Source organism: Neophocaena asiaeorientalis, unplaced genomic scaffold, assembly GCF_003031525.2.
Source record: "Neophocaena asiaeorientalis asiaeorientalis breed wild unplaced genomic scaffold, Neophocaena_asiaeorientalis_V1.1 scaffold7, whole genome shotgun sequence".
NCBI lineage: Eukaryota > Metazoa > Chordata > Mammalia > Artiodactyla > Phocoenidae > Neophocaena > Neophocaena asiaeorientalis.
This window is the reverse complement of record NW_020185337.1, coordinates 9,424,174-9,445,542: the sequence shown is the minus strand read 5'-3', so window position 1 is coordinate 9,445,542 and position 21,369 is coordinate 9,424,174. Positions and strand designations below refer to the sequence as shown.

Sequence of the window (21,369 nt, the reverse complement as noted above, 5' to 3'; positions counted from 1 at the left end):
ATCTACTATTTTTTATTTTTGTTGTCCTTCCATATTTGACAGTTTTTAGTTACTTTTTGTGTAACAGAGGTGAGAACTTTTGTATACATATATCCCTGCTAGTTACCTGCAGATGTGTATTAAAGCAAAAACAAAAACACAGCAACTAGGAGACCAACAGAAGAGGACACAAAACTGGCTGATACCCCTGAATGTTCTTGTAGAAAAGCAGATTGCAAGAAAGTTTCCAAAGTTGTTTCTAAATCACTGCACATTACTTTTCCTTTACTGACTTATATCTAATGTTTTGAGAGAAGTCTCTATGCTCCATTGAAATAGGACTAAATGACAAAGAGAAATTTAAACTTCCAAGGACAATGAGGAAAATTAAGAGAAGAGGAAAATGAAATTTATATGAAGTACTCCTCACTCTTAGTATTTATTTCTAAAGGAAGAAGTCGTCTTTAATTTTGTAAAATCCACTCAAGGCTGGTAAATCTACTGGGTCCAGGAAGAGAGGCTCAACGTGGAATCTGCCCTCCATTTGTTTTTACTGAGTGATTTGAGATTAAAGAGTAGGATTATCCTGAACAGCAGTATTCTGGCTATTAAAAAAAAAAAATCATCACTTGTTGCTTAGGCTAAATCACATCAAATATTAATTTGAATTTTTATATCACTTTATAAAAAATTATAATTTAAAAAGAAATTCTAAATTCTCTTAATTGACCATGCTCAGAACGTAAAATGGAATGACATAATATAGTATCAGTTTTTGAATTTTTGACTTTTAAGCAAGGGATCATATTGTAATATGCTCTTTGTATGGATCAAAATCACTATTTAGCACATACAATGTTAAACGAAGAAGCCTGAAGTATACTTACATTCTTGTTTAAATGTGAAATACTCTGTTAGATGTCTACATTCATGATTTCCACGAAGTAAAAACAGTGTTTTGGGGTAAAGAATTTTCAAAGCCCACAAATACAGCACACACTGAGAAAAAAAAAAAAAGAATAATATAAATATTTTCCATTATACTTACACATACCTTGGCTGACATATCAGGAAGACATGAACCAAATGCACTACTGTGACCAAAAGTCCCCAAAAGGCTAAGTCTTTTTTATGGAAGATATTGAAAATCAAACAGAAAACATTACTTTGGTACAGAGCCAAGGTTCATCTATACTAAAGTATAAACATTGCACTGGAGATCTAGACACCACACGAAAACAATGGACTGCATAGAGTTTATTGGGAAAAGCCCGAATGAAAATATACTAAAAATGAAAATATACTTGTGTCAAAGTATGAGAAGAAATGTGATAGACAATTAATAAATAAAATAAAGTCATTTCTCTTTATAAAGGTAACTATTTTGTACAAATTAGGTAAAAGAAATGGGAGAATTAGAAAGGAAAGGCACCACAAAATTTAGAAGCAAACATTGACAAGCTCAGGCTGACCTGGATTGTAACTATTTTCTTTTTTTTTTTAATTAATTTATTTATTTTATATATTTTTATTTTTGGCTGCTTTGGGTCTTCAGTGCTGCGTGGGCTTTCTCTAGTTGCAACAAGTGGGGGCTACTCTTCGTTGTGGTGCACGTGCTTCTCATTGCAGTGGCTTCTCTTGTTGCTGAGCACGGGCTCTAGGTGCGTGGGCTCAGTAGTTGTGACACACGGGCTTAGTTGCTCCGCGGCATGTGGGATCTTTCCTGACCATGGCTCGAACCCGTATCCCCCGCATTAGCAGGCGGATTCTTAACCACTGCGCCAGCAGGAAAGTCCCTGTATCTATTTTCCATTATGCTCTCTCCTTCACTACTCTTCTCTCCCATTATCTTGTCTCTCATTTCAGTGCCTTTGGTATTTAAAGCCTTGAGCTTTTTGTTTTATACATAATTGTAAATAAACTGAAGGCCAGGGAATCTCACTACATATGCTGCTGATAGCTAGGGGAAACATTTCATATACCTTAAAACTCTCAAATTAATTACTTGGGTATTGCAGTTTGCATAAAAATGAGGGCCAAGTATAAATTCACCAGGCTTGGAATCAACCGACACCGAAACAGTCTTCCTGGAGTGTGAATTAAGATAACTGGGATACTCAAGTATTAACATCAATTTCATTATCCTCAAATAGCATCCATTAAAAATCCACAGGGAAGAGAAGAGCACACTGAAAACAAGTATGCTTTTTTATCCTCATGAACTTTATTCTGAAAGTTAAGATGTTAGAGAACCAGAATAATATTGAGACAAAAGTCTGATTCTGGTTACTGAAATCTAAAACCCAAACTGAAACAATATTTACATTTTAATAATGAGTTTTCCAACATACAGTAGGTATGCCGGATAATCTCCACAGGGAAAAGCTACTGGCAACGCATTTGTGGTGCTACCTGTGAATAATAATCATCTCTGTCAGCTCATGTGATAATTTATTAAACGAGTGGAAATAAATGTTTGAATATATAGTCCAAGTTTTGAAGAAAATACTAATTATCAGAAAAAATATGTATTACTGAGTTGTTCAAGCAAGATACTGCCCCTCACTGTAATTATGATTCCATAAACAAAAATAATTAGCTGATATCAAATTTTACATATATATGTTACATTAGTTAATTTTATAATTACCATTTTCTGCTTATAGTTATTACCTAAAGTTAACGTGAAAGATGATAGTACTATTTTCTGAGAAGTTGACCAACTGGCCTGTATTGAAGGATTATGATCTGTTGATACGTGTACGTGGCTCAATGGGTCTCTGATTGCTATGTATCAGGTTTAGAGGTGCACTTACAATGTTCTAGTAAAAGGAGTGTGTATTATCAAGCTTGTCTCACATTTCAGATGATATTTATACACTGTTATTAATGTCAATGAGAGAACTATTCTCAATGTAAAATTTATAAGATTTTATCATATGTATGTTTTGTTTATATATTATATTATAAATAATTTAAAATCATAAATTTAAAATAGAAATTAAATTATAAATTATATAAAAATATTTTTCCAAATAGGTTGTTAACATTGGATGTTTGATTTGGAATAGGAATGGGTATGGGAAGTCTTTTAAAAATTATATTGTATTTAATATGTTGTATTTAATGCATACATTGGGGGAGAGAATATGTGTTTTGGCTACTCTGTAGTTACTTTTTTTAAAGGTTTTCTTTGTTTCTTGTTTTCACTAATGTATAACTTATATCCAGTGAAATGTATCTATCTTAAAGGTACTGGTCAATGAATTTTTGCATATGTATATTCCCATGAAACCGCTGCCCAGATTCAGTTACATTTCAGCACCCAGATGGCTCCCTTGTGCCCCCTCCCAAATCAATGTCCTTGGGAAAATGTTACCACAATTCTGAACTCTTTAGATTAGTTTTGCCTGTAACAATTTATTTTAAAGCAAAGCTATAATCTCTCCAACAAAAATCTAAAATGCAATTTTTTAACCCCACTCAAATACTACTAGAGGAATCACATTCTAGGGCCCATATTTTCTTTTTATGCCATCTGTTAAAGATCCTGTCTTGACATTAGCACATGGCTTTATCACCTCTAGTCTTGGTTACTATAGCTCTTTCATAACTGAAACCTCAAAGGTTCTGTGGTATCCTTATCATACCTATTTACCTTTTAAATGATTCAGTACACATTTCATGTCCCTTATTATGTAATGGATGTAAAGCACCCTGCATGTAGCAGGAGTTTAGGAAACATGAGCCTCTTTCCTGTAAATGAGAAGGAAGGCAGTCAGAAAGGAGGGGGAAGTAGAGAGATTGGGGGGGAGAGAGAGAGAGAGAGAGATGACAGAGAAAAAGGAAGGGAGGGAGGAGGAAAGAAAAGTAAAAAGACAAGACTAGAGAAAAGAAAACTCAATTTCCAAATTCTTGGCTCGAGTACCCTAAAAAAAGAATCCGCTTTCCACATTTTTTTTCCCTCTCCCCTGTGGCAAGAATAAAATATCTTCCCAAACACTGAATAAAACCACAAATGCAGCCAATATGGAAGAAGTAGCATGGTAAATGACAGGGCAAGGGTGGACTGGAGAGTGGAGCCCCGCGAGCTTCACCCTCAACATCTGGTGGGAGAGCACTGCCAAGCACAACACTGTCCTGCTGGTAACTATTTTGCCATCTAAAGTTCTAACATTCTGGAGAGCTAAAGATCTTGAACAAAATTATAACTTGATATTCTTTTAAAAAAGAAAAGTCTCGTGTAAAAAAATTATCCCGTTTAATGAACAATGAAAGAAAAATTAGTTAAATAATTGGTTATTTTTGTCCATGGGGTATCAGATGGCTAATGTGAATAAAATTTTCCCTGGATTAATTGGTTAAAGTAGAAATAGAGAGGCAAGTCCCATTGGCTTTTTTGCAGGGTGAGACGTAAGTTAATTGCACTAATCACTTTCAACTGGACCTCGACTATCTTTCCAGTCATACTCTAAATAATTAAACAGATATTTACAATCTAAAATTAGTTTGGTTTAGTCAATATGACAGATCGAGCATCCTGTATCTTTTTCTTAATTTTTTATGGCAGACATAGTTTTCTCTTATTTAGCTTCCCCAATGAAGCAGCACTAAGGATATAATTTTCTTCATTAGTTTAATTGGCTCATTGATAATAGCAGTGCAGTTCTTTACTTGGTAATTTATGCCTCTTAATGATGTGTATTCTTAAAAACCTGTACAGGGGAGTAAAGAAGGATGTAAAAGAGGAAGCAAGAAGTAAAAAGCACATATATACAGCTTCAGATATATATCAAGCAGCTCCCTAAAATAACTATACATGCTGCGAAACATTCTAATCAAAAGTGCTGTCTCTCAGTCACAGGACGGTAAAGTGAGGGATATGCACTGGCTGGGAAAAGATCCAAACTCCTGAAAAAATGTCAAATGCTCCTCCTTTAAGACATCATTTGCCTGGTCTGACAAGCACACAGAGAAGCAGCGGTGGGAGCTAGCAATGCACTATAAGGAAGACTGGCTGCAGGGAGACAGCCAGACAATTTCTTCCTTATGTCTGTGGCATCACTCTGTCACCTAACATTGCTTGCTGTACCCTTTGCTTGTTATTCTCATGCAGAAGCATGGAACATTGCCTGATGTGCTGTGGTTCGTTCTAGTCTATGAGCTTACAGCTAATAAACACAACTACTCTTCCTGCTTAAAGGTGTTTGAGGCCTGGGCTGAGATCTAGTCGTTAGTGCAGGGGCACAGCCCTCTAAGCTCAAGGCAATGTCTTGCAGGGCAGAATGGCTAGAAAGGGAGCCCGAGGAAGTGAATAGAAGAAACAGTTGTGTGTGCCTTTGTTTGCAATTCTGGGTTTTTCCCTGCATTCTCAGAGAAACAGACACGAAACTATCAGTATATATGTACACATAGCCTTGATCAAAGAGATTAGGTAGCATAATGCCATCATGAGAAAGAGGATGGTATTTGGTGTGAGGCAAATCATCATCCCAGGCAAAATTATCTCTTTCATCACTATTCAGAAGGTTGTTTGTTTCATTTGGGCTAACTTTGTGGGGAACGATTTCTAATCTTGACGAAAGAAGATGGGGGGAAAGGCGGGGAGGGAGTGTATAAAATGAACTCCATGTACTGCCCAGAGCACACTACCCAGTGCCTGTAAATACTACCCAGCTGAGACTATATGAAATCTGAATCTACTCTTCAAAGCTGATTTCATAAAAATTAAACTTAACTGCTTCTCTTTGCCCAGAGAATAGCCAAAGGAGGAGACCTGTAGTGGAACTCTCAATTATTGAGATGAATCAGGAAGCCTGTTAGGATAGTACACGCTGGAAAACTGAGCTCTCATTTTAGAATCTATGTTAAACCAACAGGATACTCAAAGAGAATATTTTATATTTAATGCTTTGCCCTTCAGATTATGTTATATACAAAGTTATTATATATATTATATTACACATTATGTAATGTGTAATATAATATATATATTATATACAAAGAGTGTGTATCAGTGCCTGCATCACTGATGTGTGGATTTTTTGTGGTTCGTTTAGTGAGTATATGGCCAAGGCATGGGATGTAGTGGAAAGAGCACAGACTTTGCATCCCGGCACTGCCATTTACTATGTGTGTGACTCTCTCTGAGCCTTGGTTTCTGCATGCTGAAAAGAAAGACATTTACATGTTCCTTGAAGAGCTGTGAGGAATAAATGAGATCATTTACACTAGGCAAACAATACCATTTCCAGCTTGCAAACAATGTCAGCTTCTTTAATCCACAATACAAAGCCTCACAGTATCTTCAGTAAGTATATTTTATATAAATATTAGTTCTATTTTAAATAGGCTGATATCACTGAGCCATTCTCAAACCCCTCAAAGGTCACGGTCTAATCAAAATGGATCATTTTTACTTCTGAGGCCATCACACTTTTGTCATTTCTTTGTGTATGTGGTAAGTCCCCGGGGCTATACTCCCAGACTTCTAGAGTCGAATTAAAGAGCTGTTTTTGAAGATGGGGACTCTGATATATGCATCTCAGAACTTTTAAATGTCCTATGATACATACACTCGATATTTCACCAACATTTGGTTTCAGACTTTGATTCTTTGCTTGAATTGCAGAAGGTACATATTACATAAACTACCACAACTTTCACAGTTCAAAAATCTAGATTAATTGTAGACTAAAATAAAAATCTACTGAGGAACCAGTGATTACTGCTTCGCAACTTCTTTAAGGAACCAGTTCTAAAAACCTCTAATTAGAGAGAGTTTGGGAAGTTTCAAACGGTTTGAGACCAGAGATTCAGAAGCCTGAACTCTTCTCGTAAAGAAATCAAAGGTAAATAGACTGGTAAGATTAAGAAAATATAATCACTCCCAACAGGAGAGTCTTTGCCATTCTTTGCTTAGAAGGTGGGCTTCAAGAAAAGTAGAACACCGATTTCATTTATCCTCAGAACCTTCCATAGGAGCATATAAATATTAAATGAATAAGATAAATTTAAGTTACTAAAATCATTTTTAAAAATATTTCCTTAGTTTCCACATGACCCTAATTTAAAGGAAGTAGCAGAAACTCTTTATCTCCCATTACTGTTTTCTGTTTATAGCAGTCTTTCTCAAATCTGGCTACACACGGAAATCATATACCGCAAGGTAAACCAATTCTGGCCCACGGGAAGTAACAGTGCCACTTATGGGAAACATCCTTAAATGAGAGGACATACCCTTTTCTTCCTTCTTTTCCTTCTAGCTGCATGTAATGTGGGAATATGAGGGATGAAGCTGGTGTAGCAGTCTTGGGTCAGGAGGTTGACTTTGTAACGAGGCCACGCACATCAGATCAATAAGGCAGAGGCCCTGGGCCCTGGCACCAGGCGGGGTCACACCAGCCATGGTCCGCCCATCTATCAGCTTTTACTAGAGAGAGAAAGAAACTTCTATCCTGTTCAAACCACCATTATGTTTGTGTTTCTTTTTTCCCTTTACTCTTGGCAGATACTAGCCCTAATGTGATACAAAGGTCTTACAAAATTTGTACTCAGTCACACTTCTCTGCCATGTTGGTCAAGTTAACCCATGAATGAGGTTTATGAGGTTTGCTCATTTCTTCCTCTGTACTTTTCTCACTTCAGTTTCCCTCCTAGTTAAATCTTACTTGTGTTTTGTTTCTAACCCCGGCCATATATGCCCTCGATATTCTCCCAAACATCTATATTCCAATGGTAATTATTTTCTGTACCTTTTTTATCCCAAGATTTTAATAATCAGTTCAAATAATAATTGAGTCCTGGAACCATCTGTTCTAGGCTTCTTATACTATAAAGCTTTTTACAGTTATATTTTCCTACACAGATTTAGGTTTCTAGAGAGCAAGGATGTATATTCCTTTAAATTCTCCTACTTACAATGCATATACATGGAAGAAATACCTAAATGTGCTCCTCTTTTTGGACTTATATACAAACATCACCCCTCCCTCCCTTACCACCATGAATGATTAAGAAATATGTGATCTTTAAATGAGATCCTTAAATGTGATTAATATATTGGTGGGCCATATATATATACATATATGCACAGTCAATGATGGGAGGTGAATTGAATAACCCCCCCTCCAAAAGTTAGTATAATAGTTTAAAAACAAAAGCCATTTAGGAGTAACATGTTTTTCAACATTAAATATTCCTATAATAAATGAAATATTATGATGAAAATTTAAAAACCTAGAATCTCTTTAATAAATGATTGTTATGAATGTATGACATTGGTGTGAGACTTCAATAAATTTGATTTCTCTCTTTAATTAAGAATAACTGTTTTCCTTTTTAACACATTATTTCCAAGAGCACATATAATGTCAGCTACTATAGCATGAGCTCTGATTCTTTAAAACTTATTCTTATTTCAAACTATTTCTTTTAATAAATATTTAATGAGTCATTTCTATGTATGAAACACCATGTTAAGCACCAGAAAGAGAAAACATCTGAATGAAACAAGAGCCTTTTCTTTATTCTGAACGTAACTTCTACTTACCTGAAGCAGATGCAGTTGGGAGGCTGAGGAAGAACCTCTACTCAAAGGTTATCTGTTTTGTTTTAACTAATGATTTTGACAAATTACCCTATTAGATGACAGGTGCCAAAAAAGACAAAATATAGCAGCTGTCAGTGTACTCATAGAGACTCATACACACAAATGCAGACACATGCACTTGACTATCAATTTACAAAAATAACTTATTGTCTCATAATTATGAGACGTAACCAGGCAAACACATTCCTGCTTATTTAATCAAATTTGATTCATTGTCTCAACAGGAGATAGAATTATCTAATGTCAAATATCATGCAAGTTTTGCAAAGTTGCAAATCTATAAAAAGTACGAAAGGCAAAATCTTACTATGAGCCATTTCCTTGGCATTTCTATGCAATAAAAAGCATATAAGAATCAACGGAAAATAGGATATGGAATCTCCCACACATTTATGTGTATTAAAGTTCATTGTTAAAGACTAGGGATTTCCTTAAGGCAATACATATACCACTTTATTTTGCTAAGATATTGTTGATCCATTACTGAGCAGCTAAGAAGAAATGATGCAGACTTACTTCGATACTGAAGTACCCTCTGTCTACATAGTCCCCTAAGAAGAGGTAGCGAGTGTTGGCAGGAGATCCGCCCACTTCAAAGAGCTTCATCAAGTCAAAGAATTGTCCATGGATGTCCCCGCAAACTGAAAGAAACAAAGAAAATTCATCTGATGGTTACATTTTGTTAAGACTCTGAATTAGACAGTAAAATTACAAAATCTTAGAACCAGAAGGAATTTAGAGGTCATCTTAGCCAAAACGTTCTTTTGCAAAACAGGAAAGTGAGACAGAAATTCCAAACTTAATTGGTGGCAGACCTGGCTTTTGCATCCAGTTCTACCAATTCACAGATTAACTGGAAAAATAAAGATAATAATAACAATAATGGCTATTATCGTTGTCCATTTAACAATTCTGCACCAAACACTCTGCTAAGAGATTTCTACACATTTTATAGTCATGGGATAGGATTTCCTTTTGCAGATTAGTCAAAGAGAGGTTCAGAAATTTGACAATCTATGTACTGAGTCTAAATATGTATCTACTACATGTTATTGACTCCTGAAGAAAAGGAAATGTTGGTACCCGTTATAAAAACTGTATTTCACTGACTCTAAAATGCCATCAATTGTAAAACACATCATTATTTTATGTACCACTGAGAAAGGAAAAAAACTCCAATTTAATTTAAGTTTATATTATAAAAGATCATTTTTGTAAGATGTACCCTGGTATCAAATGTCAAATTTTTTTTTTAAATTGTGAAATGAAAAAAATCCTGTAAAACTGTATAAATAATGACTGGTAATTTGACATTTCTTAACTTTCTCACCTTCTCTTTTAAACCAAAATTCTTCAAAAAGCTATGCAGTCTCTCTTTTTAAAACCCCTTATTCAGTACTTACTATTTCATTTACTACTTTCAAAGCCCTAAAAAAATAAATATTATCTCCATTATGGTTATGTGGCTAGGCGAGATCACTGTTAAAAATGAATGATATGGGCTTGCCCCAAAAACAAAAAAAAAAAAAAAAAAAAAAAAAAAAAAAGAATGATACAACTGAACTGAACTGATAACGAAAAAGAACGATACCGAGTTTCAATTCAGATTTGTCTAATTCAAAGATTTTGCTGTCAACCATCATGTTATATCTTTGACATTTATATGGTTTATACATGTGTATATATTTACTACCTTAAGACAATTTTATGCTTGAACGATGAACGTGATGTGGCTGTTTCTTTAATGCTAAGAGGTTCATAGAATAAATGTTATCAGTGAATAGGAAATCAAGAGGCCAAAGGATGCTATCTTAACACATTCTTACGCTGTAATCACAAGCCAGGTGAAATGTTTTAAACCTCATTCCTTTATCTGATGAAAGCTGATAGAAAGAAAAATGAGTCAAAGGAGTTCATTGATGAAAAAACTATAAAACAATGGGCGAATAAAAATGTCCTATAAATCCCCATTCTTACCATCAAGGAACAGCCAGTAAGGACCCAGAGTTCTATAAGCCTGAAACAGGTACATGTGGACTCTATTTTAGAATACCTGCACTCAAAAATCTTAGAACCTATCAAAACAGATGTAAATTACAAGGAGCTATAACTGCTAAGGCATTCTTTCTGCAAATTCCAATCCCATAGCTTCTTCCCTCTCATGAGCAAGAGATACACAGAACAAATACCAGAAACATATTCTTCCACTTCTGAAATAATATCATACTAGAAAATTGTCTCTAAATCATCGTTTTTATTCTTACAGTTGAGTACTTTGCAAACGGGTCCTTATCCTGGCCTAATGAGGAATTTGGTTTGTGAGAGACATGTCATATACTGTATTTTAACCAGAGGGAAAGAAATAAAGAGCAACAAGTGTCGTGGTTCAAACACTGCCGGGTACAGATGCCAGTACCCACTTTGGGGAGACTTGCATGCTGCATTTAGAGCTGTGAAAACTGATGTTAATAATACAACTAAGATAATAAAACAATTCTTAAAACTTAAATGGACTAATAATAAATCCATTTAGAAGGCTGAATTAGCATATCTTGTATTACTAAATTTTTAGGAAGGCAAGAATAAACTTATTAGTTAGTTAATAAGTAATAAGATAATTCATCTTCCACTGATTTATCCCTTGAAATTACTGTTGGTATGGCTTACTCATCACAGGTTTCTCTCAAATGGCAGGCATTTTTACACCTGTCATGTTATGTTTCAAACCAGAAATTACAAACAAAAAAGGTTTGTCTGGAAACCAAGCCTTTCTTTACATGCCCTCCATTAAGTTCAGAAGTTGAAGGAAGGAACTTCAGGGAAAGAAAGTATGAAGCAGGGCACTTTGTTTCAGCTGAACTGATGCAGCCTGTCAAATGTGAACGCCTGTGACCAGGACACTTCCTTGCCACTGTCCCTCTCTCTATCCTGAATCCTATCAGAGGGATAGGATCCTATCAGAGGGTCAATTATGGGGTAAGGCTCAGGGAAAACATGAAGCCAGGTGATGGGGTAGGATGGAGGATTCAAACATTATTTGGAATTTGTATTACAGTAGCAAGTCTAATAATCATATTTTTAGGCTATTATTAAAAGGTCCCCTAGTCAAAATGGGTGTAGTATTAAGGCTATTAGAGGCAGTGTGGTACAGCGTTTAACGACCTAGACTTTGAAGCCAGACACTCAGGCTCCAGTCCTATTTACAAGTTACTCAACTTCTCTGAGCCTCAATGTATTCATCTATAAAATGGGATGATATCGGTACCTTACCCTACTGGGCTATTGAGAGAATTAAAGGTATTAATAATGTAATGGGATTAGGAGAGTTCCTGGAACCTGATATGAACTTGATAAATGTTATATCAAAGTGGCATTTCAAAATAGTTGTATCTAAAATATCAAGGTACCAGAAAGAATGGGATTCTGGTGCTTGGGGTTGGGGAAGGAGGAGTGAAAGGCATTCTCAAGCATCTTCTTCACCATTCCCTCCCCTCCTATCCTCTCCTTCATTTTCGATTCCTCCATTTCAATTCCTGGCCATGGCTGAAAATTCAAGGATCATTATTTTTTATACCTCCATGTCAATGACAAATATCAAGACATTAATTCAGGCTGTGGACCACAGGTCTGGAGTTAAGTGGTTTTAGCAACTGACATACAACTGTAGCATAATCTGGCAACGAGAACTACACAATATTATAAATAAATGGGCTCTAGACAATGCAAACATTACGGATTACTTTTGTTGGACTACAGAAGTACATTACTGTGAATGCAATTTTATAAAAACTGAAAAGTAAGCTCTTCTTTTTGGCCTACAGTAACTTTGTGATAAAAGAGAATCTCAATGATTTATAAGATCAGCACAATTATTGGGTCTTGGCTTGACGATATAAAACAGCAGAGAGCAAGTGCTATAAAGTTGGCATGGGAAACAAAATACCCTGAAATTCAGTTACTTGTATGATGGCCACATCATCACCGACTTTACTTTAGACCAGCCACACAATTCAAATCATACTTTTACAGTAAGGACCGCTTATGACAATGTCCAGCAAAGGAAAGCAACTTGCACATACAATCATAAAAAATATGCAAAGCCCAATGAAAGAAAACAGTAGTTCAAAGAAAATACACCCGAAAAATTGAGATATTTTTATTAAGAGATTTAAGGATTTCCCAGGTCAGTTTAAGTTAAAGCTATTTAACTTTAAAAAAAAATCATCTACCTATCTATCTATCTAGTCACCATCCTATTGCCCTTCTTGTTCACTAGATGCCAGTCTTCTCTGTCTCAAATAAGCCACGTTTCTTTCTTGCATTTTCACAGGCTGACTCCTTGTCATCCAATAGGTCTCAGCTACATGTCAGTAGTGTTAAGGAGGTCTTTCTATAAAGGAGCTACCTCTCTCTAAAATTATTCTTCTTCCCATTAACTTGTTTCACTTTCTTCATCTACTTATTACTCTCAGGAATGATCTAGTTGATTAATTTGCATGCCTGTTTCTTCCCTGATTCTTCCCATTGGAACATAACCTACACGAGGACTATAGCCTGTGTGAAGCCGTCAGTTTGGTTCACTGACCAGGTGGAGAATAGCGCCTACCACCCAAGAGGTACACGAGAAACGTGCTACCCTAGGATTCTTCCACTGGGCCTGTGCTGTGCTGAATTTGGAAATCCATTAACTAAGAAGTCAAGGTTTTGAGGGGCCCTTGGGATTGACAGAGTTGGACAATAGCTGGAGTTTGCTTTGGTGGAAGCTGAAGGTCTTCGACTGGTCTGAGATTGTGCCTGTTTTAAGCCTTTAAGTCACAGCTTTTGAATTAGTGTGCAGCAAGACTGGGGGAGAATGTGGGAACTCCACACAGTTTATGGTGGTTTCTTTACCTGGTTCTACATCAGTAACACTTGGGGAACTTTTGAAACTACAGATTCTTGGGTCCTGAATCAGAATCTCCAGAGATGCAGATTTATAACAAGCTCTTCGATGACTCTTATCCAGAGAGTAAGACTAAACAGACCTAGGCTTTTGACCCTCTGTCTCGGCACACTCAGCCCTCATTCTGCATGCTTGTGCAGTTCCCCTCACAGGGTTCACATGTGGGGGAGATACACACTGGAAAGGCAACTACGTTGGATGCTAATTCCAGCTTGGTGTGAGATCGGGATTTCCTATTATGTGAAAGGATAATATTGAAGTGATTGTTTGATAGAGTCTAGGATAGAGGAATGAATCTAACAAAGGTGACGACAAAGAGCAAATTTACTTGTGCGTTTGAATGTGGCTATTGCTCAGGCCTTGTGCATTGCAGCTTTCAGATAAAGGATTTATCCCAAAGTCCTAATATTTGGGAACATTTACTATTTTAATATCCAACATCAGGAAGAAAGTGATCTCCATACTGAGGTATATCCACACTTAGGTACCCAAGAGGAGGGAGGGTAGAGCCAGGTCATCACATAGAGGGAAGGGTACTTCCACGTGATGGTAAGTGAAAAGTATAGCCAGGTAACCTTCCTTCTTTGTAATGCCGTGGCCCGCACCTTCCATTCTCTTGGGTACCTAACACACTGGTGTCCAAAGAGAAGTAAAGTACAACAAATGTCAGCTAATGAGGCAAACCATCTGCTTGGCTGCTCACAGCCTCTAATTCCTCACGAGGCTAGGTCCTTTCATCTTCAATGTCATCGGCTTTAACAGCACTTCTAGAACAACCAGGCTTTGACAAGTTCTATTCTACCTTCAAGGCAAGCTCATTCTTCACCAAACACTCCTGCTTCCCATATTCCCCTAGCTTCCCATTATTTGCTTCTAATTTCCAACGAAACACTGCTGGCAGGCAGGAACTCAACTAGGGGCTAGCTCTAAGAGACCTATGATACTGAAAAAGCACCAAAAACATAGGAACACAGTACAGGTAGTAAAAGCACTCCCAGTCTCTATGAGATATCCATCCATCTGGCTGAACATTCAAAAAAATATATATCTTCAATAGATTATTATCAGAATTGTATATATTTCCATCACAGATGTATAGTTATGGCATTTAATGAAATTAACACATCAAAGATAACGAATGAAAGCATACGGGTTTTTCTCTGGACCACTGCTACCCTCAGCCATTAGCAACCCGATGCAGTCCTCCACTTGTTTTTATACTGGACAAGTAAGAACTACCAGCTACACTGAGCAGTTGAATCTATTTGTTGAGAAGGTGCTAAGGTTGCCATTATCTTCTCCTTGGTCCCTTCTCTAAGTCAGGTGACTAAGTGGTTTTGAACCTGGCTGTTCTAACATCCTCAGTACAACCAAATGGTGCAAGAGGGATCAACATCCTGCAATGCTTACACATTTATTTCTTCATTCTCGTCTACTATCAGGAAATACATAAATTATGCCTAAATAACCAACTTCTAAGTAATACCTAAGCAAACAATTACTTTTGAGTAATTGCCTTTTAATATTGCTTCCCTCCCCCAGTAACTCTTGACCCACAGTAAATAAAAGTTTACTGGAAATGATTCTCACACAAGAATGGTCTCAGTAACTTTTGATCTAAGGCTTCTGAAGAGGAGTACAGAATTTTAAACGGGGAACTAGAAAACATACAGAAAGCCTTTGTCTTTTAGGGAAGGAAACAGCTTTTATTTCTCATATCATTGCTAGAGAGCTAGTTATTAAACTTTGAAATCACAGACTTAGGAGGTTAAAGTATATATAAATATAAACATTAATTTAAATGTGTTTGTGTGTGTGTGTGTGTGTGTGTGTGTGTGTGTGTGTGTGTGTAAAGCCACCTACCACAAAGGAGGAAGTATTTGGAGATTAGTGGTCAGTGCAGCAGTTAGGGAGTCATTAAACAAGGTCAAGACTTTACTCGCTGTAGATTACAGCAAAGTAGTGCTAAAGAGAAACGCAATAAACAGCTGGGGCAGGAACAAGGGGCTCTTTGTAGTTAGCTGAGAAAGCTCTTGGGATCTACAAACTAGACAACGAATCAGTCACAGAGCGAGTCTAAGAGTCCCTAGAACTGGCACACTGCTCAGGAGAGAAGATAATGGCCAGCATATTGAGGACAAACAGACCCTTGAGAAAATAATCTCAAGGATGGAGGACAAGTTAGAAAGATAAGCACAACCAGGACCAAGCCTAGGCCTTGCATCTCCAGACTAACAGAAGTACTGCTAACTCTCTGTTGAAAAGGTGCTCAAAACAACAACCCTGCATACATTATATGTGTAATCAAGTATGCATGTCTAAATCAATTTAGTGATTCTGCAAATAAGTATACTCATATTATAAGTTAATTATTTTTTCAAAGAATTCCATTGTTTTCTAAATCTACATTGGCAACTAAATCGCTACATTAGAAAATGTAAACAGTAGAATGCACTGAACATTTAGGATGAGGTCCCAGTATAATTGCTACACAATTGATAGCTTGAAAAGAACTCTGTTACAGCTGCCATCCAGAGTGGAAGACATATAAAGAAACGTAAGATAAAAATACATACTTTCATATAAAACTACTTAGAATAGCTTTGAACTAATGCTCAGACTTATGCATTTGGCCATGTTTACTTGCCTATATTAAAGGAAATCCAAAGAAAATCATTGGGTCAACTTCGTACTGACACTAAGCAAAATTTTTATAATGTCATAGAATTCCAGTTTATAGAATGCTTACAGAAAACAACAACAAATCAGTGAAATAATACATTGCAGGTGAAAATAGATTTTTCATGGACTGGCATTTCAAACTTGCATCAGTATTATGATTTAGAAGTCAAGAGCTTTTAATTCTTGACTCACTGTTTATTTTTCTATAAAGATCTTTTAGTTCCTCCAAAATACTGGCTTTTATCATCGTGGAAGACGTGCATGAAGTAGAATAACTACCTCTCTACACATTTTTCCAGTTCACATGAAACTAACAGGTTGTAATTTTTCTTTTAGAGAAGACATTACTGAATTGCTGAGCAATTTTCACCATTAGAATTCCACTCTCCTCTCAACTTCATTTACTGCAACCCAATTTTTTTTCCATAATAGACACATTTCTCCAAGACAATAAAAGTTCTAATGTTAAGGAACTAATATTATGTCTAATTCTAAGCATGAGGAGATTAACCTGTTAATTTACTGGTTTGGTTTTTGAATGCTCTATCTGCTACACCTTTTTCTTTTCCAAAATCTGCAATTTTGCAGAGAACGATCTTGCATTTAGAGGTTTTGTTAGATGTTAAACACAGTGGGTACCACAAGTACGTATCTGTTTCCCCCTGTAGACCATCCAGGCTTATGTAACTTTAGTGGATGATAAGTTCAAGTACAAACCAGCCAGCCCGAATATGTGTGATTCATTAGCAGAATGTGTAAACTTCTGAAATCAGGCAATTACTGAGATAAAAGTGAGTTTCATTACAGCATTCACTATACATCTAGAGATCTTCATCAACTGTAAAATAAACTAACCAAGAAAAAAATAACAGGGGTCTAATTCATCAAAGAGGTATACTGCAAAATAATTAATATTTTCCCCATAATGAATATTACTTTTCAAATGTTAAATACGTATTAGGTACTTTATAAAATGCAAAATATGAATTCTTAACCAGGGCTTGATAGTATAAAATGATAATGAAAAGTCTATAATTAAAATTTCCTAAAAACTATATTTTTTCTTTTAAAATCCTTGAAATGTCAGTAATGAAATTAGATACAAAACAATAACAGCACCAGTGTAGATTAACAGCAATAATTTCAAACATTTTCTTTATATTTATGATGCTTTTTTACAAAGATAAACTGTTAGCCAGCATTAATGAGAAATGTAACAGGACAATTGAAAAAACAAGAATGGTATATACTGTAGATTACAATAGATAATAAATTCACAACAATCCAGTACTAAATATGAATACTTCATGAATCCCCTAAATCTCAGTTTATAACTATAATTACATGGAAAGAAACTAGAAGAGTCTGCATTTTTAAACTGTTTTATACAAGGACCAAGCATACACAGCACCATGGTAAATCCACTGTTTATCCCAATCAGCAGAAAAATCAATGATTAAAACACATATTTATTTCTTATCTTAAAGATGAGTTTTCTCACTATCAAGATTTTTCTTATCTTGTTTACTGGAAGAACTTAATGTATTGAATAAGAATGTATTTGTTCCATCTATTATCACTATTTATCCATTTCAGCACCAATCCAGATTTTAACAAAATGCCTAACTGTTAAAGATTCATAATAACATTATGGAATTATTTTAAGTCACAGTCATGGCAGTGACAGTAGTAAATAATAACAATAAGTAAATATGTACAATACTTATAGCGTTATTTAAATTTGGTCATCACTATGTTCATATGTCCAAGTCTGATCAGTCCTGGAAACTATCAGTTATTTGATATGTGGATATACTTACATTATGTAGTTCACTAAACCCTTGATTGTCATCACCAGACAATAAAGAGTACCGGATGAACTACGAGATGATGTAATTTCAGCCAAATATAAATAAACTTGATATCTTATGTACTTATATATATTTATTAATAAACGAGAGATCGTTCCCTTCACTTTTTGAAATACTGATGCCAGGCTTCAGATCCTATGCACTCCCTCCAGGACCCTAAAAACTGGGCTCTCACTATGGTAATCAGACCTAAGGGTTATAGATCTATGCCTTAGCATTCCCATCTTAGGTCTTCCAAACTGGTATTTCTGGAGGGGTGTTTTATGTTTTGTTTTGTTTTTTTAATTGTCTGGGAACTGTGGCCACAGGATACTTTCAATTCTGGCTTTTTCCTGGACATGTTATTTCTTCCTGGGTGAGAGGCAGTACCGTGTAATGGTTGAGAACACAGTCTATGAAGCTAAACTGCTCAGTTTCATAACTGCTGTCTGTGAGTTTTTGCTTTGTATGTGTATTCCTCCTAACTGACCTTAATCAGTAAGCTGTGGCTTTTTAGTTAATCATTTTCTCATTAATTCTCCCTGAATCAGCTTGACCATCTCAAGAAAGCATGGGCTCTTCTAATATGCTTTTCCCAATCTCCTCCTCACACAGTCACACTCTATTCTTTTTTACTGCAATTCTTTAGGCTTTGACTATCTTGCCCTATAAATCGCCACTTGTGTAACTAGGACAAAAAACTTAATCTGTGTAGGAGGCCTCAGATGTTTCATCTATAAGGGGCTTCATAATAAACCGTTTTAAAATAAGTTTTTGAAAATTAAATGAAATAATATAAGGGGGAAAAAAGGCTCAGCACGCTGTGGCACACAGAAGGCACTAACACAAAGTGAAATGGCAGATGTGGCCACTATTCCAGAGGTTGTCTACCTAAGAAACATCTCTGCCTGATTTAGACAGATGATTGCAGTACCTGTAGTCAATGTAGCCATAAATAAAACATACAAAAAGTCGTTCTATTTTCTTCCACTTCTTATCCAAATGTATGCTATCATATGTTGAAAGCTGTTAAGTCTGAAATCAAATAGACTAGGCCTCATGTTCCACAATTTCCATTTTTTAAGAGTGGAAATATCTCCAAATGGCTTTAGTGATATTACCCATCTTTCAGCCAGTAACAGCACCATGATGAGTTTCCAGTTAGTCTCATTTTCTTTTGTAGCAGAGCTCATTTACAAGACCACTCTGTTCCTTGGCTGTGTAATGGTAGTAATGTTTTAAAAGCTGAAAGTGACACAGTAAATAGAAGAAATGTAAGGTATTTCACCAAATGGATTTTCAAAAAAACTGCTCTTCTTAGATTTCTGGAAAACTCGGTTAAGAAAAATCTTCTGAGTAGGAAAAAAGTGAGTCATCTCTTATTCTTGTCATGATACTCGTCAAATTTTGACGATTTAAAAGATTATTTTGTTTTTAATATTTTTAAAACTCAAGGAAAGCAACTAATGATATTTAATTCGAAAGTCCACTTATTCATCACTAATTTGGCGATTACAGGCAGCGGGGATATTCGTAAAAGGGTTTTTACTTACCACTGACTTTCCAGTAGTCAGCTCTATTTAGTAAGTACTAGTAAGTAAACAAGGCTAATAAGTGCTATTCCTAACCGATAATACTTAAATGACCTGATGGAAAGAAGGACAGATTATGTGTTACCATTTCATCAGTAAAAACATATGTTTATTTTGGTACATGACTCTTTTTGAATTATGGTTTTCTCAGGGTATATGCCCAGTAGTGGGATTGCTGGGTCATATGGTAGTTCTATTTTTAGTTTTTTAAGGAACATCCATACTGTTCTCCATAGTGGCTGTATCAATTTATATTCCCACCAACGGTGCACCCTCTCCAGCATTTATTGTTTCTAGATTTTTTGATGATGGCCATTCTGACTGGTGTGAGATGATATCTCATTGCAGTTTTGATTTGCATTTCTCTAATGATTAATGATGTTGAGCATTCTTTCATGTGTCTGTAGGCAATCTGTATATCTTCTTTGGAGAAATGTCTGTTTAGGTCTTCTGCCCATTTTTGGATTGGGTTGTTTGCTTTTTTGATATTGAGCTGCATAAGCTGCTTGTAAATTTTGGAGATTAATCCTTTGTCAGTTGCTTCATTTGCAAATATTTTCTCCCATTCTAAGGGTTGTCTTTCGGTCTTGTTTATGGTTTCCTTTGTTGTGCAAAAGCTTTGAAGTTTCATTAGGTCCCATTTGTTTATTTTTGTTTTTATTTCCATTTCTCTAGGAGGTGGGTCAAAAAGGATCTTGCTGTGATTTATGTCATAGAGTGCTCTCCCTATGTTTTCCTCTAAGAGTTTGATGGTGTCTGGCCTTACATTTAGGTCTTTAATCCATTTTGAGTTTATTTTTGTGTATGGTGTTAGGGAGTATTCTAATTTCATTGCAGCTCTATTTACAATAGCCAGGACATGGAAGCAACCTAAGTGTCCATCAACAGATGAATGGATAAAGAAGATGTGGCACATATATACAATGGAATATTACTCAGCCATAAAAAGAAACGAAATTGAGTTATCTGTAGTGAGATGGATGGACCTAGAGTCTGTCATACGGAGTGAAGTAAGTCGGAAAGAGAAAAACAAATACCCTGTGCTAACCCATATATATGGAATCTAAGAAAAAAAAAAAGGTCATTAAGAACCTAGGGGTTGCTGATTCACTTTGTTATAAAGCAGAAACTAACACACCATTGTAAAGCGATTATACTATAATAAAGATGTTAAAAAAACAAAACAAAACAAAACAAAAATATATGTTTATATGGGGCATATTTGGAAATGGGATTTTTAATTCTTAATTGAGTGATTATTAAAAATACATGAACCACACAGACATGTTAGAACACAATGATTTGAAAATTAGTTAAGAAAAAATATTTCCAGGAACATGATTCTGACAAAGGCAATAAGCCTGTTTCTTAATTCTGCCTAGTTTTCCTCTATCTATCATTTCCTTGTCTACCTTTCATTAAGCAGATATTCCAGAATATCTGGGAAAAAGTGAATAAAACATTGAAATATGAAATATTTACTAAAAGTGCTGTATTAAAACGATAAACGCATCAAAGGCTGAGTACTTTTTACTTGTGTTCAATTATACTGAGACAGTGAAGAAATGGATGGCATGGAACTTGGTCTCAAGAACTTTAGAGCACACTTGAGAAGACATACATATACAAAATGACATGAAAAAGTACTGGCTTCCTGACATCTGAGTATTTCCCTCTCCATCCTGAAACATCTGAGCACTGACTCATGGTCAA

At 35.7% G+C, this 21,369-nt stretch overlaps 1 protein-coding gene across 1 annotated transcript in view; it reads right to left on the bottom strand.

Moving 5' to 3' along the window:
* PPP3CA (protein phosphatase 3 catalytic subunit alpha) overlaps positions 1-21,369 on the bottom strand; it is a 298,900-nt gene that overhangs the window by 69,446 nt on the left and 208,085 nt on the right. The window contains exons 3-4 of the mRNA XM_024736041.1: positions 9,107-9,231; positions 867-978 (exon numbers count right to left, since the gene is read on the bottom strand). Of these exons, the coding sequence (XP_024591809.1) occupies positions 867-978; positions 9,107-9,231 (237 nt within the window). The remainder of the gene's footprint in view (positions 1-866; positions 979-9,106; positions 9,232-21,369) is intronic.